Source organism: Monodelphis domestica, chromosome 1 (genome assembly GCF_027887165.1).
Source record: "Monodelphis domestica isolate mMonDom1 chromosome 1, mMonDom1.pri, whole genome shotgun sequence".
In the NCBI taxonomy this organism is placed as follows: Eukaryota; Metazoa; Chordata; class Mammalia; order Didelphimorphia; family Didelphidae; genus Monodelphis; species Monodelphis domestica.
Genome location: NC_077227.1, coordinates 111538400 through 111565043, shown reverse-complemented (window position 1 = coordinate 111565043; position 26644 = coordinate 111538400). Strand labels below are relative to the sequence as shown.

The 26644-nt window shown below is 39.0% G+C and overlaps 1 protein-coding gene and 1 long non-coding RNA gene across 3 annotated transcripts in view; one reads left to right on the top strand and one right to left on the bottom strand.

Moving 5' to 3' along the window:
• Positions 1-1633: 1633 nt before the first annotated feature.
• LOC130455397 (uncharacterized) lies at positions 1634-15274 on the bottom strand. The gene is made up of 2 exons (XR_008913341.1): positions 14781-15274; positions 1634-2688 (listed from the first exon to the last, which is right to left on the bottom strand). It is a non-coding gene; the product is annotated as an uncharacterized LOC130455397 (long non-coding RNA).
• Positions 15275-15282: 8 nt separating this feature from the next.
• CFAP58 (cilia and flagella associated protein 58) overlaps positions 15283-26644 on the top strand; it is a 119589-nt gene continuing 108227 nt past the window's right edge. The window contains exon 1 of one of the 2 annotated variants that reach the window (XM_016428546.2): positions 15283-15536. In XM_016428546.2, the coding sequence (XP_016284032.1) occupies positions 15321-15536 (216 nt within the window). In that variant the 5' untranslated portion in view covers positions 15283-15320. Of the gene's footprint in view, positions 15537-17914; positions 18104-26644 lie in introns of those variants that run through there. The other variant, XM_007479043.3, reaches the window with a different exon arrangement.

Below are 26644 nucleotides of genomic sequence, written 5' to 3'. Positions count from 1 at the left end.
CTGCCATCAAATCTAATTTCAGACACTTCTGAGCTATGTGGGAATTCACTTAACTCCAATTGCAGCAAAATATATAACAACACTATTAGAATGTAAAACAGGCTTATTGTCTTGGTAATTTCTTTACAAATTCTTAAAGGAAGTTAATTTGTATTTTAAGGTTTAAATATGAAATAAGCCATTGATACTTATCTACTTTTATTTTTTATGATATCAAAACTTGCAGTCATAAAAGAAAAAGTAGATTCAGAGAAAAAATTATTGACTGCAGAGGAGGAAGCCAATGCAGAGGTTAAGTGACTTGCCCAAGGCAACATAGCTAGTATATGTGAGGTTGGATTTGAACTCAGGTCTTCCTGACTACAAGCCCAGAGCTCTAGCTCAAGGAGCTTATACTGTATTTGGAGGAAACAATTGATAAATGCAAAATCATACTAAATGAGAACAACATAATTTCAAGGACTGGGGAAGAAGAGCATTAGTTATTTGGGGCATCAGGATAGGCATGCTTATGCAGGAGATAGCCCTTGAACTGAATATTGAAAGAAGTTTGGGATTCAAGTCAGGAATGAGCAAATTCCAGTCATGGGGACAGCCAGTACAAGAGAAGAAGGATAGGGATGGGCTGTCATATATGGGGAATAGCAAATAGGCTAATTTCACTTAAATGTAATAGGCACTAAATCTGGAAATGGAGGATAGGTCAAATTGCAAAGGGTTTTGAAGTTGCAGTGATATAGGATAGCATGAAGATTCTTCTTAGCAGAGTTGATTTTACCCTGCTTCCAAAGGCAACAAGAAACATCGTTTCATGAAACTTTTAATTATCCTTTGTTGATGTGCTCACTCTAAGTATATGCAAAAAGACAACCATGAAAATAATTGCAGCTTATGTGTTATAATGTCTAACCCAAAAGATGAAGAGATCTAAAGCGATTTACAAAGAGCCCAATAAGATCCTCCACTTCAAATTGATGTGTGCTTTGGTGACTTCAATGAAAAAGGGGAGAATGGTGAGAAATATGAAGAATACTGTGACTCAGGGATTAAAGAACATTAACCTTCAAAGGCTTAGAGACTGCATAGAAGCTTCATGACTATTTTCCTTCAGAAAAGAACTGGGAAGTGATTGTTATGGCAAATACCAATTAATGTCACAAAAATGAGATGATTCTATTTTAATATTCAGAAAACTAATTTTCATTGATAAGGAACTCATTCTTCAATCAGCTGTAGTCTGAGTCAAACCACTAACTTCACTAGAGCAAAGATAAAAAAAAAATTAAACCAAACTAAAACAATTGAAGTTTAAGAGAGATGAAGTGAAATTTTAAAAAATTCCAGTGTTTTATTTAAACTAATTATTGATGCATAAAAAAGGGAAGTGAATGGGAAAATGTTTGGAAAATTGGACACAGAGAGCAATTCTGTAGAGAAGCTTAAAGAATGGAAATTAATTGTTATAAAGAACCTAAAAATTGCCTTAGACAACAAATTGATCCCCTTTGCCAACCAGAGGGGCATGGTATTCAAGAGCCATACTTCATTGTCTATAACACTTTTTGTGAAGGTGTAATTTCCTTCTCTATCTCTTTTAATTATATGTTTTTGTTTGCTTTGTCTGAGATCATGATTGTTACCCCTGCTTTTTTTTTTTAATTTCAACTGAAGTGTAATAAATTCTGCTCTAGCCCTTTATACTATGTGTGTCTCTGCTTTAAATGTGTTTCTTGTAAGTAACTTATTGTGCGATTCTGGTTTTTAATCCACTTTGCTATCTACTTACATTTTATGGCTAAGTTTATCCCATTAGCATCAGGCATTGATAGTATTGACTACTGTGTGTTTCCCTCCATCTTGTTTCACCCCATTTTCCTTCTCTATTTCTTTTCAGCCTTTCCCATTCTTAGAATCAATACTGTGTATTTGTTCCAAGGCAGAATAGTAAGGGAAGGGGAGTTAAGTGACTTGCCCAGGGTCACAGCTCCCTAATTTTATACCCTCTTTCTTCCTGTCTTCCTATAGGATAAGATAGATTTCTATATCCAATTGAGTGTGGATATTATTCCCTCTCGAGCTGATTCTGATGAGAGTTAAGGTTCAAACATTGCCTGCCACCCCTCATCCTCTCCACTGCATTAATTCTTTTGTTCTCTTCATGTGAAATAATTTATCCCTTTCTATCTCTCTTTCCTTCTTCTCCCAGTGCATTTCCCTTTCTCTCTTCTTAATTTTGTGGTTTTTAAGATATCATTCTGTGCCCTCTGTCTATGTATACTCCGTCAAACTGCCCTAATAAAGTTCTTAAGAGTTACAATGAACATCTTCCCATGTTGAATTTTAAAAGTACCAGGAAACAATCTTCTGAGCATAACTGACTTTAATGCCAATTCTTCTCAGGCTCAAACATGATCAGTGGTCTACAGGCATTCCTAGTATTATCTGAAACCTTGAAATTATGAACTGGCTGGTATTTATACTTTATGCAAAAGAACTAGATTACACAAATTCAGTTTAGAGATGATCTGCCAAGTGGGGTCTTTCTTTTGAAGGTCAATCTTCCCCCTTTCCCCTGGAAGTAGGTTGCTCTCTTGGAGGTCAGGCTTCTCCTTTCTCCAGGAGGCAGGACAGACTTTTAGAGGTCAGGCACTTTCTTCTCCTGGGGGCAGGATTTGTCATATTTCTTTCCTATAGGGCAGATTACGCAATCATCCATTCCATATATATTGATAATGAGGATGATCAAGATTATTCTGTAGCTTCAAAGACAAATGAGATAATGTGGCTTGACAACCTCATAAACTTCTTGATATTTTCCAGGATGTTGAAGGCATGCACAAAACTCCCCTTGGCAAAAATATTTTGCAAGGTGCTGGAGGGAGTTTTCCTTATTATTTTACTTATGATCTGATGATTGGTTATGGATTCTCATATATAGCTATTCAATCAATAAGTGGGATCATTGTTTACAAATTATTACTAAAATACTGATTACCTAATGAGATTGAATGCAGAGGATATATAGCTATAGAAGAGACATTAAACAATGAATATAATTCTAAGTTGCTCAATAAATTATCCTTTACAGAATGTAAATTGCTTAATCTTATTAAATACATTGTTTTCTCTTTCCAATTTACCTTTTTATTCTTCTCAAGCCTTGTATTTGAACAACTAATTTTCTTTTTTTGTCAAAGATATTTTATTTTCCCAATTACATGTAATAACAATTTTTAACACATATCTTCTTAAATTATAAGATCCAAATTGTCTCCCTCTCTCCCTCTCTTCCCTCCCCTCTCAGAGATGGTAAGCAATTTGATCTGGGTTATACATGTATTATCATGCAAAACATACTTCCATATTGGTCATTGTTATAATTGAAAACTCAAATAAAACCAAAATCCCAAAATGAAACCATAAATAAGATAATGTTAAATATAGTATCCTTTGATCTGCATCTGATTCCAATAGTTCTTTCTCTGGAGGTGGATAGCATTCCTTGTCATAAGTCTTTCAGAACTGTCCAAAATTTTTCATAGTTAATCATTGTAGGATGTTGCTATTAGTGTATACAATGTTTTCCTGGATCTGCTTATTTTGCTCTGCATCAGTTCAAGTAGATACTTCTAGTTTTTTTTTTTTTTTTTTTTTTTTTTAAATATATTTTATTTGGTCATTTCCAAGCATTATTCGTTAAAGACATAGATCATTTTCTTTTCCTCCCCCCCCCCCAACCCCCCATAGCCGACGCGTAAGTCCACTGGGCATTAGATGTTTTCTTGATTTGAACCCATTGCTTTGTTGATAGTATTTGCATTAGAGTGTTCATTTAGAGTCTATCCTCTGTCATGTCCCCTCAATCTTTGTATTCAGGCAGTTGCTTTTTCTCGGTGTTTCCACTCCCATAGTTTATCCTTTGCTTATGAATGGTGTTTTTTTTTTCTCCTGGATCCCTGCAAGTTGTTCAGGGACATTACACCACCACTAATGGAGAAGTCCATTACGTTCGATGATACCACAGTGTGTTTGTCTCTGTGTACAATGTTCTCCTGGTTCTGCTCCTCTCGCTCTGCATCACTTCCTGGAGGTTGTTCCAGTCTCCATGGAACTTCTCCACTTTATTATTCCTTTTAGCACAATAGTACTCCATCACCAACATATACCACAGTTTGTTCAGCCATTCCCCAATTGATGGGCATCCCCTCGTTTTCCAGTTTTGGGCCACCACAAAGAGCGCAGCTATGAATATTTTTGTACAAGTCTTTGTGTCCATTATCTCTTTGGGGTACAGACCCAGCAGTGCTATGGCTGGGTCAAAGGGTAGATATTCTTTTGTCGCCCTTTGGGCATAGTTCCAAATTGCCCTCCAGAATGGTTGGATCAGTTCACAGCTCCACCAGCAATGAATTAATGTCCCTACTTTGCCACATCCCCTCCAGCATTCATTACTTTCCTTTGCTGTTATGTTAGCCAATCTGCTAGGTGTGAGGTGATACCTCAGAGTTGTTTTGATTTGCATCTCTCTGATTATAAGAGATGTAGAACACTTCTTCATGTGCTTGTTAATAGTTTTGATTTCTTTATCTGAGAACTGCCTATCCATTTCCCTTGCCCATTTATCAATTGGAGAATGGCTTGATTTTGTGTACAATTGATTTAGCTCTTTATAAATATGAGTAATTAAACCTTTGTCAGAGGTTTCTATGAAGATTTTTTCCCAATTTGTTGTTTCCCTTCTGATTTTAGTTATATTGGTTTTGTTTGTACAAAAGCTTTTTAGTTTGATGTAGTCAAAATTATTTATTTTACATTTTGTGATTCTTTCTATATCTTGCTTGGTTTTAAAGCCTTTCCCCTCCCAAAGGTCTGACATGTATACTATTCTGTGTTTACCCAATTTACTTATGGTTTCCTTCTTTATGTTTAAGTCACTCACCCATTTTGAATTTATCTTGGTGTAGGGTGTGAGGTGTTGATCTATTCCTAGTCTCTCCCACACTGTCTTCCAATTTTCCCAGCAGTTTTTATGAAATAGTGGATTTTTGTCCCAAAAGCTGGGATCTTTGGGTTTATCGTATACTGTCTTGCTGAGGTCGCTTTCCCCCAGTCTATTCCACTGATCTTCCTTTCTATTTCTTAGCCAGTACCAAATTGTTTTGATGACTGCTGCTTTGTAATATAGTTTTAGGTCAGGGACTGCAAGGCCCCCATCATATGTGTTTTTTTTCATTATTTCCCTGGATATCCTTGATCTTTTGTTCTTCCAAATGAACTTTGTCATGGTTTTTTCTAACTCAGTGAAGAAGTATTTTGGTAGTTCAATGGGTATGGCACTAAATAGATAAATAAGTTTGGGTAGGATGGTCATTTTTATTATATTGGCTCGTCCTATCCATGAGCAGTTAATGTTTTTCCATTTGTTCAAGTCTAGTTTTAGTTGTGTGGCGAGTGTTTTGTAGTTGTGTTCATATAGTTCCTGTGTTTGTCTTGGGAGGTAGATTCCTAGGTATTTTATTTTGTCTAAGGTGATTTTGAATGGGATTTCTCTTTCTAGTTCTTGCTGCTGAGCTGTGTTGGAGATATATAGAAAAGCTGATGATTTATGTGGGTTTATTTTGTATCCTGCAACTTTGCTAAAGTTGTTGATTATTTCAATTAGCTTTTTGGTTGAATCTCTAGGATTCTTTAAGTAGACCATCATGTCATCCGCAAAGAGTGATAACTTGGTCTCCTCCTTGCCTATTTTGATGCCTTCAATTCCTTTATCTTCTCTAATTGCTACTGCTAGTGTTTCTAGTACAATGTCAAATAGTAGAGGTGATAATGGGCATCCTTGTTTCACTCCTGATCTTATTGGGAATGCATCTAGTTTATCCCCATTGCAGATGATATTAGCTGTTGGTTTTAGATATATACTGTTTATTATTTTTAGGAATGACCCTTCTATTCCTATGCTTTCTAGTGTTTTTAATAGGAATGGGTGTTGTATTTTATCAAAGGCTTTTTCTGCATCTATTGAAATAATCATGTGATTCTTGCTAGTTTGCTTGTTGATGTGGTCAATTATGTGGATGGTTTTCCTAATGTTGAACCAGCCCTGCATCCCTGGTATGAATCCTACTTGATCATGGTGAATGATCCTTCTGATCACTTGCTGGAGTCTTTTTGCTAGTATCCTATTTAAGATTTTTGCATCTATATTCATTAGGGAGATTGGCCTATAGTTTTCTTTCTCTGTTTTTGACCTGCCTGGTTTTGGAATCAGTACCATGTTTGTGTCGTAAAAGGAGTTTGGTAGAACTCCCTCTTTGCTTATTATGTCAAATAGTTTGTATAGTATTGGGATTAACTGTTCTCTGAATGTTTGATAGAATTCACAGGTGAATCCATCAGGCCCTGGGGACTTTTTCTTAGGAAGTTCTTTGATGGCTTGTTGGATTTCAATTTCTGATATGGGATTATTTAGGAATTCTATTTCCTCTTCTGTTAGTCTAGGCAGTTTGTATTTTTGTATATATTCATCCATTTCTCCTAAATTGGTGTATTTATTGCCATATAATTGGGCAAAGTAATTTCTAATGATTGCCTTAATTTCCTCCTCATTGGAGGTGCTGTCCCCCTTTTCATCTTTAATGCTGTGAATTTGCTTTTCTTCCTTCCTTTTTTTAACTAGATTGACCAGTACCTTGTCTATTTTGTTTGTTTTTTCAAAGTACCAGCTTCTTGTCTCATTTATTAAATCAATAGTTCTATCACTTTCGATTTTATTAATTTCTCCCTTAATTTTTAGGATTTCTAATTTGGTTTTCTGCTGGGGGTTTTTAATTTGATCGCTTTCCAGTTTTTTCATTTGCATTTCCAATTGATTGATCTCTGCTCTCCCTTGTTTGTTAATATAAGCATTCAGGGATATGAATTTACCTCTGATTACCGCTTTGGCTGCATCCCAAAAGGTTTGGAAGGATGTTTCGCCATTGTCATTTTCCTCGATGAAATTATTAATTGTTTCTATGATTTCTTCTTTAACTAAACGGTTTTGGAGTATCATATTGTTTAATTTCCAATTGGTTTTAGATTTGGTTTTCCATGTACCATTACTAATCATTATTTTTATTGCCTTGTGATCTGAGAAGGCTGCATTCATTATTTCTGCTTTTCTGCATTTGTGTGCTATGTTTCTGTGACCTAATGTATGGTCAATTTTTGTGAATGTGCCATGTGGTGCTGAGAAGAAGGTGTATTCCTTTTTATCCCTATTTATTTTTCTCCATATGTCTATTAATTCTAATTTTTCTAAGATTTCATTCACTTCTTTTACCTCTTTCTTATTTATTTTTTGATTTGATTTATCTAAATTTGATAATGGTTGGTTTAAGTCTCCCACTAGTATGGTTTTATTGTCTATTTCTTCCTTCAATTCTCCTAGTTTCTCCATTAGAAATTTGGGTGCTATATTATTTGGTGCATACATATTGATTAATGATATTTCCTCATTGTCTATAGTCCCTTTTAACAAAATATAATTACCTTCCCTATCCCTTTTGATCAGGTCTATTTTTGCATTGGCTTTATCAGATATCATGATTACCACTCCTGCCTTCTTTCTATCAGTTGAGGCCCAGAAGGTCTTACTCCATCCTTTAATTCTGACCTTGTGGGTGTCAACCCGCCTCATGTGTGTTTCTTGAAGACAACATATGGTAGGGTTTTGGATTCTAATCCATTCTGCTATTCGTCTACGTTTTATGGGTGAGTTCATCCCATTCACGTTCAAAGTTATGATTGTCATTTGTGGACTCCCTGGCATTTTGATTGCCTTCCCTAATTCTAACCTTTTCTTCTTCGGCTCTACCTTTTAGTCCAGTGATTTACTTTGAAACAGTCCCCCTTGTCCCCTCCCTTGATGTTTCCCTTTTTAGTCCCTCCCTTTTTGTTCCCTCCCCCTCCCCCCTCTCTTACCCTCCCTTTTTGTTCTCCCTCTCCCCCTCCCCCCCTTGGTTTTCCCTTCTCCTTACCCTTGTTGGGTAAGATAGAATTCAAGATCCCAATGGATCTGGATGTTTTTCCCTCTCAGAGCTGATTTCCCTGAGATTGAGGTTTAAGTAACCCCCCCCCCTCTCTTCCTCTCCTTCTTATAGGAGTTTTCTTCCCCTCCCCTTCCCCTGTGAATCTTTGTGTGAGAACCATTATTCTATTTGGTCTTTCTTTACCCCCTATTTATACATTACATTTTCCCCACATGTTAGTATACATAGGTTGATATAAATGTAGTCCTTATAGAAGAGAGTTTGAGTAAAAGAAGAAGATAACATTTTCCCCTTTCCTTAATATTTACCTTTTCAGGTATTCCTTGCTCTTTGATTTTCGGTATCAAACTTTCCACAGAGCTCAGGTCTTTTCTTTGCAAAAAGTTGGAAGTCTTCTATTTTGTTGAATGCCCATACTTTCCCTTGGAAGTATATAGTCAGTTTTGCTGGGTAGCTGATTCTTGGTTGGAGACCCAGCTCTCTTGCCTTTCTGAAGATCATGTTCCATGCCTTACGATCATTCAGAGTAGAACTTGCAAGGTCTTGGGTGACCCTGATTGGCATTCCTTTATATCTAAATTGTCTTTTTCTGGCTTCCTGTAGGATTTTTTCTTTTGTTTGATAGCTTTGGAATTTGGCAATTACATTCCTGGGAGTTGTCTTTTGGGGGTTTAGTGTAGAAGGTGTTCTGTGAGCTCTGTCAGTGGCTGTATTGCCCCCTTGTTCTAGAATCTCTGGGCAATTTTCTTTGATTATATCTTGTATCACCATGTCCAGTTTGGTGTTTATTTCTGGCTTATCTGGGAGTCCAATTATTCTTAAATTATCCCTTCTCCCCCTATTTTCCAGATCTATCACCTTGTCGGTGAGATATTTTATGTTCTCTTCTAATTTCTTGGTATTTTGGCTTTGCTTTATTGATTCTTGCTCTTTTACACGATCGTTGTCTTCCAGCTGCCTGATTCTGGCCTTTAAAGCCTGGTTTTCTTTTACAGTTTGGTCAAACTGGTTTTGTAGATGCGTGAATTTCTTTTGCATTATTTCCAACTTTTCCTCCCAGAAGGCTTCCATCTTTTTGGTCATTTCTGATTCAAATTCTTCATAGGTTTGTGGAGAGTTTCCATTTCCTTTGGAAGGTTTTGGAGCATTTTCTTTTATATTATCTTCTGTCTGCTCTGTATTTTGTATTTTGGCTCCATAGAATGTGTCCAAAGTCGCCCCTTTCTTCTTATTTTTCTTGGTATTTTGGGGCTTCTGTGGTTCTGTGGAGTTTGTCATCTCTGAATGTGGAGGATTAGTTTTTCTTGTCTCTTTCTGGTGTTCAGAGGCAGTCCTGGGCAGATAGTTCTATGGGCTTTCCCTGGGTTAAACTGAATATGCCTCACTGGAACTGGAATGGAAGGGTCTGACCACGAGGCCACACTCTCCCCCCGGCTCGCTTTCCGGAAGTTGCCTTCAGAATCGCTGGCCGTGAGGCTGTTTCGCAGGCCTGCGGGGGGATGGGCTGCCGCTTCCCGAAGCTCGGAGAGCACAGACTTTCACTGAGACTTGGATAGCAGGATCCAGCCCGTGAGGCTGTCTTGCCCGCCCTGAGGGTTGCTGTTGTTTTGACCAGCTCTTTGCAGCGGAGGCCCCAGGCAGTAACTTTCACCAGGACCGACCGGCTCTTTGACCGACCGGCTCTTTGCAGCGGAAGCCCCAGGCAGTAACTTTCACCCGGACTGGGACTTGGGTAGAAGACCCTGAGGGTTGTTGTTCCTCAGACCCTGCTCTCTGAGCCCGGCGCGGCTGTGGCTTCCGGGAGCCTTGGACTCTGCGCTCCTACCCCTGAGGTCCGAGTGATCTCGGGTTCTGGCTTTTAAGGGGAGCCGTACCTTTTGAACCGGGTCCAGGTCCAGGAGGAGGGTTCCCAGGGTCTGTGCTGTTGGTCGTTTTGAATTTCGGCGCCTTAGGAGCTTATCGTTTGAGATTGGTCGGGAAGGGTTTTCCGGAGATCTGAGCTTTAGCTTTCTCTAAGCCGCCATCTTAACCGGAAGTCCTCGTCCTCGATACTTCTAGTTTTTTCTAAAATCATCCTGCTTTTCATTTCTTATAGCACAATAGTATAAAATATACCTTAGTTTGTTCAGCTATTCCCCAACTAAAGGATACCCCCTCACTTTCTCCTTGCCACCACAAAAAAGCTGCCACAAACACTTTTGTATGAATAGGTCACTTCTTTTTTTATCATCTTTTTGGTATACAGATCCAGTCAGTAGTGGTATTATAGAATCAAAGAATATGCACAGTTTTATAGCCTGTTGGGCATATAAACAACAAATTTTCTGTTCAGCTTGGATCTTTCAATCAGGAATGTTTGAAAGTCCTCTGTTTCATTAAAAATCCATTTTACAATGAATATGTGAATCTTGATTGTAATTCTATCTCTTTTACCTTCCAGGATTATCATATTCCAGGCCCTCTAGTTCTTTACTATAGACACTGAGAAATTCTGTGTAATCTTGATTGTGGCTCCATGATATTTACAATGTTTCCATCTGGCTGCTTATAATACTTTTTCCTTGACCTGAGAGTTTTTGAATTTTGTTATAATAGAGCTCGGATGTTTTATTTTAGGATCACTTTCAGGATGTGATCAATAGATTCTTTCAATTTCAATTTTTCCTTTTTGTTCAAGGATATCAGGGCAGTTCCCCCTAATGATTTCTTGTGATATGTTGTTTAGGCTCTTTTTCTTGGTCACAGTTTTCAGATAGTCTGATGATTCTTAGATTGTCTCTCCAGAATCTATTTTCCAGGTCAGTCCCCCCCCCCCCCCAGTGAAATATTTGAGATTTTCTTCTATTTTTTTCCATTCTTTTTTACTTTTGTCTTATTGTTCCTGATGTCTTATTGAGTCACTAGCTTCCATTTGCTCAATTCTACTTTTAAAGGAATTATTTTCTTCCTTGAACTTTTGTTTCCTCTTCCATTTGGCCAATTCTACTTCTTAAAGTATTCTTTTCTTTAGTGTTTTTTAAGTCTCCTATTCATTTGGCCAATCCTAGTTTTTTAGGGAGTTGATTTCTTCAGTGAATTTTGAAAATATCTTTTAGCAAGCTATTGACTCCCCCCCCCCATTCTCTTGCATCTCTCTCTCATTCTCTATTTATTTAATTTAAAAAATCATTTTTGATATCCTCCAGTTCTTTTTGGGCCTGACCCCATTTCACATTTTTCTTGGAGGCTTCCTCCAATATGTAGCTATTTTGGCATTATTGTCTTCTTCCCAGTTTATATTTTGATCTTCCCTGTCATAGAGTAACTTTAATTGTTAGATTTTTTGTCTTTTACTCATTATCCCCAGCCTATTTTGTGACCCTTTTCTACATGCTAAAGTTTGGCTCTTTTCATGGAGTAGAGGTGGCATTGCCTCAAGTTTCTTGTGCTGAGGCCGGCATCGTATGTGTGTCAGCATGGCTGCCTTCTGGGTCTGCAGCATGCAGAGAGGCAGTGTGGCTGGTTTGCTGTGGGGAGGCTTACACTTATTTTTCTCATACCCTGCCTCTCTTGGATTGAGCTAGATTTCAGTCCCCCACCACTGCTGGTTTGTCTGAATGCTTCCTGCATTGGATTGCTCTCTCCTCTTACTCCCAGTGAGACAATTTTTTCCTGACAACCTTCTACGTTGCTTGAGGATGGAAAAATGTTTTCCCCTGACTTCTGTTGGTTCTGCTGGTTCAGAATTGATTTTGAAATTTTTTAAAATAGTTGTTTAGAGGGTGAATTTGGGCAAGCTCAGAGTTCCTTCCTTTTTCCACCATCGTGGCTCCCAAAAGCAACCTACCTCATTTTTACAGAGCAGGAAACTGAAGCCTATAGAGGTGATGTGACTTAGCCAGGATTATAGAAGTTGTTTGTGGCAGAACCAGGATTAGAATTTATATATTCTGACAACTTTCTTCTATGCCACTCTGAAGGAGAGAGCCTCTAAAGATCCAATGGCTAGGAAAGGAGGAAGAAAAAATCCCAACAATAGTAATGACTATCATTATAGTTGTAATAATATCATACTACTACTTAGTATTGCTAGAAGAAGATAGTGCCTAGAGGAAGGCCTGGGTTGAATTTATTATAGTGACTTAAGAGAAAGGGTTTAGGTGAAGGAGTCTCATTAGTGTAGTTATTGCAACCTGGCTTCCCTCTTGATCCATAGCTGATCCTATGCAGCCAAGGTGGATGGATCAAATCTCCAGGCAAGTGAGTTAGTGAAGGCATTAGGGGCTAGAGAGGCTACATAATATGAACCTGTTGGAGGAGCAGCTTGGTTTAGGGTGACAGGGCTCTTGGGCAGGGGTCCCCAAACTATGGCCCACAGGCCATATGAGACCCCTTGAGGCCATTTATCCAGCCCCCACTGCACTTCTGGAGGGGGACCTCTTTCATTGGCCGTCAGTGAGAGCATCCATATCCTGTGGTCCTGGAGTACTGTATGTGGCGGCACTGCAAAGTGTGGCATCGCTCTCATATACTGTACTAAATCCTTTGCGTGATACCTTGTTCTGAGAGTAACTGTATGAGACCAAGGTGCCGAGCAAAGGATTACGTGGCTACACAATGGAAGACGTTCTGTACCACACAGAAGTCCACTGGCTGAGTCGAGGGAGAGTTTTGAGACATTCCTATGACTTACTTCCACAGATTATAGCTTTTATGCTTTCAAAAAACAAAGAAGTACCAGAGCTCTATGATGCAGAATGGAAATGGCACCTCACCTTTCTGACAGATGTAACAGAGCTACTCAACAGTTTCAATGTGCAACTTCAAGGAAAAGGAAAACTCATCTGTGATATGCAATCACATGTGAAAGCATTTGAAGTAAAATTAGGCCTCCTTATCAAACAAGTGGAGGAGGAAAATTTCTGCCATCTCCCCTTAACTCAAAATATGTTAGTAGAAAAACCCTTGATTGCATGCCCAAAAGAAACATGTGTGGATTCACTGGAAATGTTGCACAAGGAGTTCCAATTCAGATTTAAAGGGCTTCATTTCCATGAATAGGACATATAGCTTTTCCATAACCCATTTTCTATTGACATTGAAAATGTGGATACAATTTATCAGATGGAACTGGCTGAACTGCAGAATTGTGACCCTCTGAAAGACGCATTCAAGTCAAGCATCTTGCCTAATTTCTATGCATCTCTCCCCTCTGAGACATATCCTAATCTCAGGAACCATGCACTCAAAATGGCAACCATCTTTGGTAGCACTTATGTCTGTCAACAGACTTTTTCCAGAATGAAACATTTGAAATCTCCAACCAGATCTAGACTAACTGATATACAATTGCATCACTTGTTATGGCTAGCAGTGACAAATATGGAACCAGACATTGAATATCTCATTAGCCAAAAGCAGGCACATAGTTCCCATTGAAATAATGGTTTGTTGATTTAAGTTTACTTGTTCTTTATTTTAAATATTTTATTTGTTCCTGTGTTTTGTTTTTGTTTTTTTTTTTTACTTTAAAATAAGATACGTGCAGTGTGCATAGGGATTTGTTCATAGTTTTTTTTTATGGTCTGGCCCTCCAATGGTCTGAGGGACAGTGAACTGGCCCCCTGTGTAAAAAGTTTGGGGACCCCTGCTCTAGGGAAAGGAAGGGGAAGGGAGGAAAGGAGTGGAAACTAGGTAATAGCAATTGTGCCAGATCTGTAACTAAATCCAAGGGTTGAAGTTTAAGTCTGTAAGGCCAGCCTAGGTAAGTTAAGGAAGGCTTGGCTTCAGAAGATTAGCTACCAGCAACTCATAAAAGCTATCTATTTAAGTATGGAAGAATTTAGATTTTTTTTTTTGTTTGGAAGGGGAACCTATGGGATAAATTAATGGACTTTTTGAAATAATGTGTGAGTCAGTACAGGTTAATTGAATCAAGTATGGTACAATCCATGCCAGGCTAACCTCAAATTCCTATTTTTTTTTTATACAGCCAAGTTCCAATTAGTGTGAATAATGAATCCCCTGAAGTGGTCTCATATTACTCAGATTCACGCTGCATATTTATTTCTATCAGGCTGGAACCAATAAAAGTATTTTATATAACTTTGAATAGTGTAAATTTGAATATGTGGGACCACTTTAAGTGGGCATCTCACATTCAACATATCCAAAAGAGAAATCATTATCTTTTTTACCCAAACCCTTCCTTCATCAGGTTCCTTATATAGTCAAGAGCATCACCATCCTTCTAGTCACTCAGGTTCAAAACTTTGGTGCCAGTCTTGGTTACTCACTTACATGTATCTTAAATGTCTGATCTTTTGACACGTTTTGTCATTTCTATCTTTTCATCATCTCTCACATTCCATTCTCTCCATTCATACAACTGACACCTTGGGACAATCATGCAGTCTCTCATTATCTCATTTCTAGTCTTTGCTTTCTCTTTGATTTCCTTGCTTCAGCTGTCCTTCCATTCAGGTCCATCTTCTTTTGGCTGCCAAAGTGATTTTACTTAAGCATGGATCTAACTTTGTTACACCTCATTAAATTCTCATGGCTCTCTATTACCTCTAGGATCAAATATAAAATCCTCTGGCTTTTGAAACTCTTCCCAACCTGCCCACTTCTTGACTTTCTAGTCTTGTTATATTTTGTTGACCTCCATGTTCTGTAACAGCCAACAGATAATTCTGTAACTGTCCTTGCTATTGCTGGCACACAGGGCACGCCATCTCTTAGGAACTTTTCACTGACTGTCCCCCATACCTGAAATGTTCTTCTTTTATTCCTCTACCTCCTGGTTTCCATGATTTCCTTCTGAACTCAACTTTTATCTTCTTTAGGTCTTTCCTGGTCCATTGATTTCTCCTCTGAGATTTATTATCTGTGACTTATCTTGAGTAAGGCACTTAATCTTTGTGAGTCTGTTTCCTTATTTGTTAAAAGGAAGTAGTGATGGTGAACTAGTTAACCTCTAAGATCCCTTAAATATCGATATTTGTGACATTTATGATTTTTTGTGCCAGCCAAAAAAAGCATACTTATTGATAGGTCACAAACTTTAAGGTTTAGAAAATGCTTTTCTTGAAGCAAAATGACACAAGGAATGAAGAGAGAAAGAGGCCTACAAAGGATAGCTAACAATAAAGAAGAGGTTCTAACGGGTGTTGAATTTAATACCTTCTAAGATCTCTTTTATTCTCTAAGGTTCTATGAATAAGGTTCCGTGATGCTGTCATTCTAGAATGTAGGGCTCTTTTAAAATATCAATTCAATGTATTTTCTACAACACTAGTCATTCCTCTCATGTCTAGGTCAACAGATAAATCTCCATCAGATGGGGAAGAGGCCCCAAAGCCTGGCACATCTGGGGAGGGAACTCAGGAGACACCTGCTGATGCTAATGAACCTGAGGCATCTTCACAGGATGCAAGCACATTCTTGGAAAGGGGAAAATTTCCATCCAGGCTATTCCTGGCCCGTCAAACATCTGCTTTATTCCGAAAACGTGATGAGATTTTGGTAATGATTGATTTCCAAGGAACTTTGGGAAAGTCATTTTCAGATTTCTGTGTAGATTTTATGGAAGGGGTGTGTCTTATGACCTTTATGACATACTCCCAATTTATAATTTGTGAAGGGAAGAAGCCACGCATATCATGCATCTCAAATATCTTTGCTCCTATGATTGGAGCTGTGGCCCAGGTAGTCAAGAAGCTTTGTAGTCAGGAGAACTGGGTTCTGGTTCTACACAGCTGCTAAATCTTGATTACTAGAGTAGGACACTTTTCCCTCTCTTGGCCTCTGTTTCTTAATATGCAAAATGATGAGGTTGGATGATCACCAAAGTCCTTTTTAGCCCCAACAGTTTACTATTCTCACTTTGTTATGAGGATCATATCAAATGAGATAGCATTTGTAAAGCTATTAGCACAGGGCCTGACACATAGTACAGGAAATAAATTCTAGTTCCTTCCTCCATCCCCCTTCCCTCTAGTCCAGGATTGTCAAACCCTTTCCCAGTTCGAATGCCTGGAGGGCAAATTCAAACTGTTGTTGAGCCCCCAGGATTACCAGAGGGAGGTGAGGGAGAAAATGCTTGCTTTGGGCAGCTGGACAGAGGGGTGAAGCATGCAAAAAATGTCCTTGGGTGTTGGGAAGAGAGGGATTGGAGCAGCTCCCTGAATGCAGGCTGTGTACCTGTGCCATGGTTTAGCCAAGAAGACATCTATAGCAGGTGCTAACTGATAACAGCAGAGGCATGAATGTCTAAGATGGAGTAGGCAACTCCTTCCTTCCTTCCTTCCTTCCTTCCTTCCTTCCTTCCTTCCTTCCTTCCTTCCTTCCTTCCTTCCTTCCTTCCTTCCTTCCTTTCTTCCTTCCTTCCTTCCTTCCTTCCTTCCTTCCTTCCTTCCTTCCTTCCTTCCTTCCTTCCTTCCTTCCTTCCTTCCTTCCTTCCTTCCTTCCTTCCTTCCTTCCTTCCTTCCTTCCTTCCTTCCTTCCTTCCTTCCTTCCTTCCCCCCCTACTGGGACTAAACAGTATCTTTGGGATTGGGGGACTGACAGTAAGATCTGATATAACTCAATGTTCTAAGTCATAGGAAAGGGAAAGGAGAAAAGAAAGTATAAATAGAAGAAGGGAAATGGCTCACATTTCTACAATACCTCAAGGTTTTTACAGCACCTTCCTCACAACATTTCAGTGAGATAAATATTGTAGTAAACATAAGCTTTTTAAAGGAACGTGCTCTCTCTCTCTCTCTCTCTCTCTCTCTCTCTCTCTCTCTCTCTCTCTCTCTCTCTCTCACCCCCTCTAGGTTTGGAGCCAGGAAATCCTGTTTGCCTCACTTTCATCAATTTTAAAATGGAGATTATACCTACTCCTTAACACAGTGCTTGGCACACACATATGTATGTGTGTATATATGTATATATACGTATTTAGTATACATACATATAGTATATATACACACATGTATTTAGGAGTGATTTAATTTTGTGGAATTTAAGTATTATTCCATTGTTATAGATGAAGTTGAGGCTTAGAAGGAAAAATGACTTGCCTAGGGTCCCAAAGCTAGTAAGGGTTAGAGTAGAGTCAAATACAGGTTAGAGTAGAGTCAAATACATACAGGCCTTTCTTGATTCCAGGTCTGAAATTCTTTCTACTATACAGATCTGCAAGGGATGGTCGTGAGGGGAGAATGCAAAGAATAAGGCAGAGAGACAACACAGAGCAATGCAGTGACAAAAAGGTGCCTCTCACTCTGGTAGGGAAGGGTGACCAAAGGTTATTGGAACAGCAGCCTGGGATAATCTCTGCGACACCGCCCCAGATCTCCCTTGGCCGCCTTTTCAATTTAGGGAGGCAGGAACCATCCGAGAGGCAGGAGATTTATCGCCAACACCACTCCCGTTTTTACTTGTGAGGTCTCTGCACCTCCCTTTCTTCATTTACAATTTGGGCAACATGAGACCCTCCTCCCACCCCCACATTTTTTCCCAACCGAAATGACTAAAAGGATTTTGGAAGGAAAAGCTTCATTAATCATAATCCCAAAGCAAAGAGTTTTACCCGTTTCCCTGCTTTCCTATCAGTTATCTTAATTGCTCTTTGTAATAATTCACATTTTACAGTAGAAGAAACTTGAGTCCCAGAACAGGGGAAACGACGTGCTAGAGATCTTTCAGAGGATGGGCGTTTTCATTTTAGGCCCGCCTCTAGGACGATTCCGTAGAACCTGTCAGGACCCGCCCTCTTCGCCCGCAGGGCAGCCCCCAGGTTGTCATTTGCATATTCCTGGGTCCTGCCCTCCCAGTCTTGGCTCTGCCCATCGCGGGGCAAACCGAGTTGCGTATTGCGTGTCTGTCACGTGCCCCTGCAGGCGTACAGGTTGCTTAGCGACTGAAGCGACGCTTAATGGTCCAGACTTGTCTGTCCCGCAGCATCCCAGAGAGGAGCATGTATATAGTCACTTAAGTGTTCCTAGGGTGCAGAGTTTTCTCCTCCCCGCCTCTCTCGCCTCCCCCTTCCTCGATACTACCGCAGCCGCTGCGCCAAGCCCCCGGACAGCGGCAAGATGGCAGAGGTCAGCATTCAGGGCCCTTTCGACCCCACCTCTTCCCATCACATTGGTTGCTGCCTCCTTCCTATGGTCCTATCGCCTCTCGCACGGCTTTATCTCCTGACTGGCTCTAGGCACCTCCAACCCATTGCTTTTTATCAATAGGGCATCTCTGTCCTCTCACACTATCCCCTCACCATTTATTTATCGCACCCTCTTGCCATTCTATGCTCTATCTAGTTCCCCCTCCTTAGTTCCATCTCCTCCATTCTCCCCACCCTATTTCCAAATCCCCTATCACCCGTGTCCCTTCTCCATTACTAGTATTCTCTCCCTGATTCTTTCTGCAGTTCTACATGTACTCTTTCTCAGTTCCTCCTTGTCTTCACTTCTTCTTTTCCCCTCTTGCTAACACACACACACACACACACACACACAGAGGCTTTCTTTTTATTGTTTGTGGGTGTGGGTGTGTCAGCACCTGAGATTTCAAGTGGTAGGAAATTCCGTATTCAAGAACAGAGCCAGTATTTGAACTGCGGATTCAAATTTAGACTCCTTTGGACTGTATCGTGTTGCCTTCCAATCTTCCACGACTTTTCCCCCTACCTTTCCCCTCACTGATCAGGCCTATCTTCAAATCCTAATCTTTTCACATTTCCCTTTTCTTTTTCTTCACTAATTGATCACAGCCTGTCCCTGACTTGGTCATTGCTCCTCAGAAATTGATATGGCATTGAACTCAATCTTTTATCTGAAACTTAGGACTACTTGTCATTAATAGCCAAACTTCTGTTTTGTTTCTAATTGAGGTTTATGTTCAATGACATTGTGATCAGATTTCTGTTTTCCACATATTTTATACATCAGTATAAAACTTTGGCTAAACTTGTATTTTTACATCCTCTCCTTCAAACTTTTCTTTCTTTGATATTTTTACATTCCTATGATATATTCCAGGTATTCAGGGAAAACCTGGTCTGCAAACAAATCATTAAGCTGGTTGATCAAATGTTGACATTAATATCATTTATGGGATGGAACTGAGAACATTGCTGTGATAAATTTCTTTGTGTGCTCATGGTTAGCATCAACAGGAGAAAAGTGTTGAGCAGTAGTAATACCACCTTATCTTCTTAATGTGTTATTTTTCTTTTATGAAGATGTTATGTTGTGATATTTTTAGTAGCTTGCTTTTAATCAGCCAGAAAACCTCTGTATTTAAATCCTAAAGTATTATTTAACTTAAAATTTATTTAATTAAAATTAATCCTAATACTAATTTAATCCTAAATTAGTAGACCTAGGAAACCTTTCATTGTGGTTGTGCCATTGATACCATTTCTGATGAAAATCAAAAATAGATTTCTTGGAATGGAACACCAGACCTGGAGATGGGAAGTCCAGAGTTCAAATGTGACCTCAGACACTTCATAGCTTTGTGATTCTGGGCAAGTCATTTAACTCCAGTTGCATAACTCTTTGTACTCTTCTGCTTTGGAACAGATTAATACTTAGTCTAGATTCTAAGACAGAAGGTAAAAGTTTCAAAAGAAAAAAAAAAGAAAAGAAAAGGAGATAGGTGGCTTAGAAAGAACATTGGATTGGAAATCTGAAGATAAATCTGAATCTTAGCTTACTATCTGTGCAACTTTGGGAGATATTACTTAGCTTTTAATTTTCTCATCTCTAAAATGAGGATTACCTGTTAGTTCTCTTCCAGTTCATTGAATACTGTATTGGTTTAAATTACATATAGAAAATTGACAACCAGACTATTAGCCATACCCTTTTGCATATAACCACTCCCAGCCTCTGCCCATGATAACTATAAAGGGAGAAGGAGCTCTGTGGTAAGACTTACAGTTCTGAGTACATTTAGCATCTGTGTTCTTATATCCTAAAACATACTATAGGATCTTTTGGGTTTATGGTATAAGGACTTGTGGAACTTTTTTCAGGGCTCATCGTTCACCTTTGGTGTCTACCTTTTGCCCAACTCTCACCTCTGGCTGTAAGAAACTGTAGCATGTACATCTGCCCCATTCAATTTAGGCGGATGGCCAGACCAGGTTGAGGAGGTCCAAACCCCTCTGGTGAGTTAGGGGACTGTTTTCCCTAAGCATAAGCATAAGCAGACTTTCCAATGGCCAGGAAGGTAGCTGAAGTAGGCACTGTGGAGTGATTAGATCTTGGTCAGACATCACAAATGCCAAGGTCATCTACTGCATCCTGGACCATCAACAGTCATCCTGACTTTTTCTTGTCACTGGACTTTGATGACTCTAGAAGAGAAAGTGAGGCTGATATGACTGTGCAAGTCTGCCTTGTGTAAATTCAATTCCTGTACAAGTCCTTGTGATGTCATTGTTCCTCTTTGAAACGAAGGATGGACAATAATAAAAGTAAAATCTTAAGATAGTAAACTTAGTGTTGAAATGGACCTTGGAGATTATCTAGTCCAACTTCCTCTTCTGTAAACTGAGGCTCAGAGTGGTTATGTGGTTAATGTAAGGTCTCATAAGTAAGTAGCAGAGGTAGGATTTAAATCCAGTTCCTTAAGTCAGTTTTCCCAGTCTCCAAGGCTCAGCATTTGTTTATTATAATTTACTTTCACACCAACATGTATACCCCAAACATACCCAAACCATAATCATGACCTCTTTTTTCATGATCAAGCACATGTCATATAGCCACACATATACTAATATTTTGCATTCTGTCTGCCCACACTAAATATATCCCCAATTAACTGCAATCTTTTGCTCTTTTTTCTAGCTACCCCAACAGTGGCAAGAGGTGGGGAGAAAACCTTCCTGCATAAATAGTAACACCTGCCTTCTCAGCCTAGAAGCATTTCAGTTCCCATTTTTTAAAAACCATGTGTCAAGAGCATAACCCAGTGGTCTTGGTGGACCAAAGAAACTTAATGTCAAAATCTGTTAGTGTAAGATATCAAAGTGCTGCAAAATTTAATCAAGTTTCTCAGCCTTTTTATGTAGTAAAGATATTTTATTGATGAAAATTAGTTGCATTATAATGCAACATGGGAAAGATGTAGGAAAAGATTTACCTTTGTTTCTAATCATTAAGGTCTTATTAACAAGAGATTTTCAATGTACCATAATAACCATCTTTATTATCCACATGTTATACCCAACAGACAAATGAAGTAAGCAAGAATTAACAAATAATGAAATGTTGAGATTTTCTGTTTCATGATTTTTTCAGTTAATATCCAAGTATATTTTAATTAAGAAAACAATTTTCTTAGTGTTGGAATTTGATCTAGACTTGTTAATCAAAGATATTAAAATAGAAAGGACAATTAGCTTTGTACAAAGTGTTTTTCATACAATGCTCAGATGACCCATGTTTTTAAGGATTTAAATAATAGAAATTGTTCAAGAATATTATTCAGGTTAAAAAACAAAAACAAAAACTTCACTTGCATCTTAGAACCAATATAGTGAATTGGTTCCAAAGCAGAAGAATAGTAAGGGTTAAGTGACTTTCCCAAGCTCACACAGCTAGGAAGTGTCTAAGGTCAGATTTGACCCCAAGACTATCTCTTAATCCACTGAACTGCCTAGCTGCCCCCATTCATAGTTTAAATGGATTTTACTGAAAAGTCCTTCTGTATTTTCAGACAAACTTTCCTGAATCTCCCCCTCCCCCAACATATGATCATTCCCCTGCAGGTTATTGCTGGAAGAACTATCTTCAGAAGAATTCTCTTCAAAAGTTTGTTTGCCCTTTTGGGGCTTTGGAAAAATATTGCACTTTTCCTTTGTTGTCATGGAAATGTGACAACATCTTCCTAAAGATGATTTACCTCGATAATTTTATAACACATTTCTGGAGATCAGCAATCCTGAAGCAGTTTCAAATTTTAGAAACTAAAAATCACCAGATCTTGGCCTAGTTAATGTTGAATTGTGCATGTCCTCCATTTCCTTTTATTGCTTTATTTATTTGGACTCTATTGCTGGGTCCAAAACACCCAAGTATTGTCTTTTCCAAAAAATGGTTTTTATTTACAATTACATGAAAAACAATTTTTAACATTTGTTTCTAAAAATTTTGAAGTCCAAATTTCTTCACTTCCTTCTTCCCTCTACCTGAGACAGCAAGCAATTTGATATGAGTTATGTACAAGTAGTCATGCAAAACATATTTCCATATTAGTCATGTTGTGAAGGAAAAAAGAGACCAAAAATCACCCTCCACAAAACAAAGTAAAAAAAAAACATGCTCCAATTTGTAGTCACACTGCATCAATTCTTTCTTTGGAGGTGATAGCATTTTTCATTATAAGTCCTTTGGAACTGTCTTGGATCACTGTATTGCTGAGAATAGCTAATTCATTCACAGCTGATCATCATACAATATTGCTGGTACTGTGTATAATGTTCTCCTTATTTGGTTCACTTTACTTTGCATCAGTTCATTATAGGTCTTTCCAGATTTTTTGGAAATCTCCTGCTCATCATTTCTTATAGCACAAGAGTATTCTATTACAACTGTATACCACAACTTGTTCCGCCATTCTCCAATTGATAGACATTTTCTCAATTTCCAGTTCTTTGCCACCACAAAAAGCACTGCCATAAATATTTTTGAACATATACTTTTCTTTTTAAAAAAATCTCTTTGGGATACAGACCTAATAGTATTACTATATATAATAGAATAATAGTATTGCCCAGTAATGCTGGGTCAGAGGGCATGTGCAACTTTATCACGTGTTTCTTTTCAGGAACAGGAGGCCAAAAATGGAATAAGGTAGATAAATCTTGAGAAATCCATGTCATGATGTATATCTCTGATAAGATTAATTTTTAAAATTTAAGGAGTCTATTAAATGTTTTATAAAATTTCAATAAATATTTGCTGAGCACCTGGATTATATAGTATTTCTTGAGAAAATGATGGCAGCTCAGGAATGAAGACGGGAACAAATCAAAAGTAGAGGCAACCAAAGGGGGAATATTCCTAGTCCAGGAACATCCTAGGTCTTGGGGACAAAGGAGTTTATGGTCCTATTAAGGGCATGGTTGAAATGGCTGAATGAAGTCCAGATTAGATAAGGAGGCAAGCCAATCAGATAAAGAGTGATAGACTGAGAGGGCAGCTAGGTGGCTCACTGGATAGACAGCCAGGCCCAGAGGTGTGGGGTTCTGGATTCAAATATTAGACTCTTCCTAGCTGTGTGACCCTGGGGAAATAACTTAACCTCCATTACCTAGCCCTTACCTCTCTTCTGGCCTTGGAACCAATACATAATAAGACTTTAAACAAAAGAAGGTTTAAGCATTGAAAGTTACAATTAGGATGAAGATCAGGTTTGCCTGGAATAAGTGGAAAATAAACTTTTTCCTAAACATGGTCTTAGTTTCCATTTATCTGTGCCTTTATATTATTAATATTACTGATTACTGACTTCCTCTCTTGTCATTAACTTATTTCATGAGATTAGTTGATATAATAGTGAAGTATTTTAAATTCTCAAGATAAAAGGCTATTGTAAAACAAAGGAGCAAGTAGTAAACTGGGAGTAGTTAGGTAGCACAGTGGATAGATAGCATGCTGAACATGTAGTTAAGAAGACTCATCTTTCTGAGTTCAAATCCAGCCTCAGTCTCTTACTTGCTGTGTTACCCTGGGCAAGTCACTTAACTTAGTTTGCCTTAGTTTCCTCATCTGTAAAGTGAGCTAGAGAATAAAATGGCAAATTACTCCAATATCTTTCCCAAGAAAACCCTATATGGGGTTACAAAGAGCGGGACAGGCTTGAAATGAGTGAACAACAACAATGAAAGTAGCAAGTGATCTTTAGGTAGATACCTTCCTGGAATTAAGGATGAGATTATGCATTTTATTAATAGTCAGTTCCCTGGCTCACCAAAAATTGAGTACATCCCTGACTTATGGAACAGCTACCTAGAATAGTCAGTTGCACATATTTATTTCTTCTGGCTAAGGTGTATTTGTTTGGGATTCTTCTTTTCTTTTCTCAGCTTTTGCTTGGGACCATCTCACCCTGTCCCCCGTACCAACCCCCCAACCACCCCTACCGACCCCCAGGGCATGCTTTTAACCTACACTCAGAAATCTGTCCAGAGTGACTCCTTAGTGGTTTTGAAGGAATTGGGTGGGAGCAGAGAGCAAAAGAAGAGCTGGGTCCAGGAGCTTTTGTGAGTCACCATGGACAAGTCACCTCTATAAAGTTATCATACATTAGACTGTTTTTCCATTTCAAATCACCTCTGTCAGCACTCTTAAGTGCCCCATTCCTCTGTCAATTAGAAATCTTAAACTTAATTCTGTACCATAGCTCTTGAAAGAGAATAGGCACTTAATACTTATCTTATTGATTAATCCACTTAAAAAAAAACCCAAACCCTTATTTTCTGTCTTAGAATTGGTATTGGTTCCAAGGCAGAAGAGCAGTAAGAGCTAGGGCAATGGGGGTTAAGTGAATTGCCCAGGATTACATAGCTAGGAAGTGCTTGTGGTCACATTTGAACCCAGGACCTCCCATTTCCAGGTTCGACTCTCTCTACTGAGTCACCTAGTAGACACTTGAGTGATCCACTTTTAAGTATGAATGTATTTATCTACAAAGTAAGTAAAAAGATGGAGTGAGTATCTGAGGCAGAATGAGGGTAGTGGAGTAATAAATTTCAATTGAAATAAATTAAGTATTTACTATGTATTGGTTGGCACTAGTTGTGATACAGTTCTGGGCTTGGAGTCAGGAAGACCTGAGTTCAAATTCAACATCAGATGCTCTACTAGTTGAGTGGATCCTAGGCAAGTCATTCAACTTCTCTTTGCCCCAGTTTCCTTATCTATGAAATGGGGATAATATTAGCACCCACCTCACTGGGTTGTCATGAGGAGAAAATGAGATCAGAAGTGTAAAGCACCCGGTACGTAGTTAACATATAAATGTTAGTTATTATTATGTGCAAGAGATAGTGCTAGCCCAAAGAATCCAAGAGAAAGACAAAACAACTCTTTCCTTCAGGAACTTACTTTTTACATGGGGTGGGAAGGTGAGGAGGAGCATACAAGGACATAGATACTATAAACAAGGCGAGCCAGCGCATTCAAAACCTGAATCCATCTTTTAAGGAAGTTGATTTTGAGAGGCATGGATGAGGAAAGATAGCATTCCAATGCATGGTGATATATACTGGTGTATTGAATTTAGGGAAATTCAGGAGGCTTGTCCTATAGAAAGTTTGTAAAGGAGAGCAGTAGGAAATGAGGCTGGCAAAGTCAGACTTTGGAGGTCTTTAAATGCCAGGCTGAGAAGCTTATGTTTTGTTTTTTAGAGGTAATAGGGAATTGTTGAAGGTTTTTAGAGCAGAGGAGTGATGTGGTCAGATTTATGCTGTAGAAAGACAGATTATTTGGCATCTCTGTGGAATTTGGATATGAGCTAGCATTTATTTTTATTTTTAAACTCTTACCTTCCAAGGCAGAAGAGTGGTAAAGGCTAGGCAATGGGGGTCAAATGACTTGCCCAGAGTCACACAGCTAGGAAGTGTCTGAGGCCAGATATGAACCCAGGACCTCCCACCTCTGGGCCTGGCTCTTAATCCACTGAGCTACCCAGCTGCCCCCTGAGCTAGTATTTAAATAGTGCATTAGGTTTACATCTGTTATCTCATTTAATTCTCACACTTACCTTATAAACTAGGCGCTGTTCCTCCCTTTAAAGATTAGGAAACTGAGGGTTTGTCCAGAGATGTGTAACTAATATGATTTGCACTCAGGTTTTCCAGACTCTGTAAGTCCAGCACTGGGCTATCTAGCTGCCTGAATTGGAAAGATGCTAGAAACTTTGAACCCCTTGTATATTTGTTTCTTATTCACTAGCAAGATAGCTCTTGAAAAACTTTAGAAAGGGCTATGTATATTTACAGAAGGAAAGAAATCTTTAACAGTTGACTGTAGTGGGGTGGCAGCAGAATGGGAAGGAGTTAGATCAGTCCCTAGGGCAGTGATGGCAAACCTTTTAGAGACAGAGTGCTAGGCCTGGCCCTCACTGTACCCCCCAGACTGAGTGCTGTGTCCTGCCCACCCCCCCATCCTTTCAGCCCTACCCTTACCCCAGACAGGGGAGGGAGGAAGCACTCCCATTGGGTTGCTGGACAGAGGAGTAGGAGAAATGAGTAATATCCTCAGATGAATGGAGAGGGGAGGAGGAACAACTCTACCCCAAGTCCCTCTGGCTTTCTAGCAAGGAACTCTGGTGGGTGACTTGCAGACATGGCCACAGAGAGGGCTCTGCGTGCCATAGGTTCGCCATCATAGCCCTAGGGCCTTTAAAAGAAAAAGATGGTTGGTGATTGGTAACAGATAACAGACTAGGCAATATCTTTGGCAATGATAACTGATGGAAACTCCATTTTCCCTCTTCTTTCTTTTCTCATCTCCTAAGAATTTCTGTCACTCCTCCTTCTAATTCTCATACTGTTTTGGGGGGGAGGAGTGGTAGTTCTAGGAAAAGAATGTTTCAGTGTCCCCGGTTGGAACTTTGAATGCATTTCC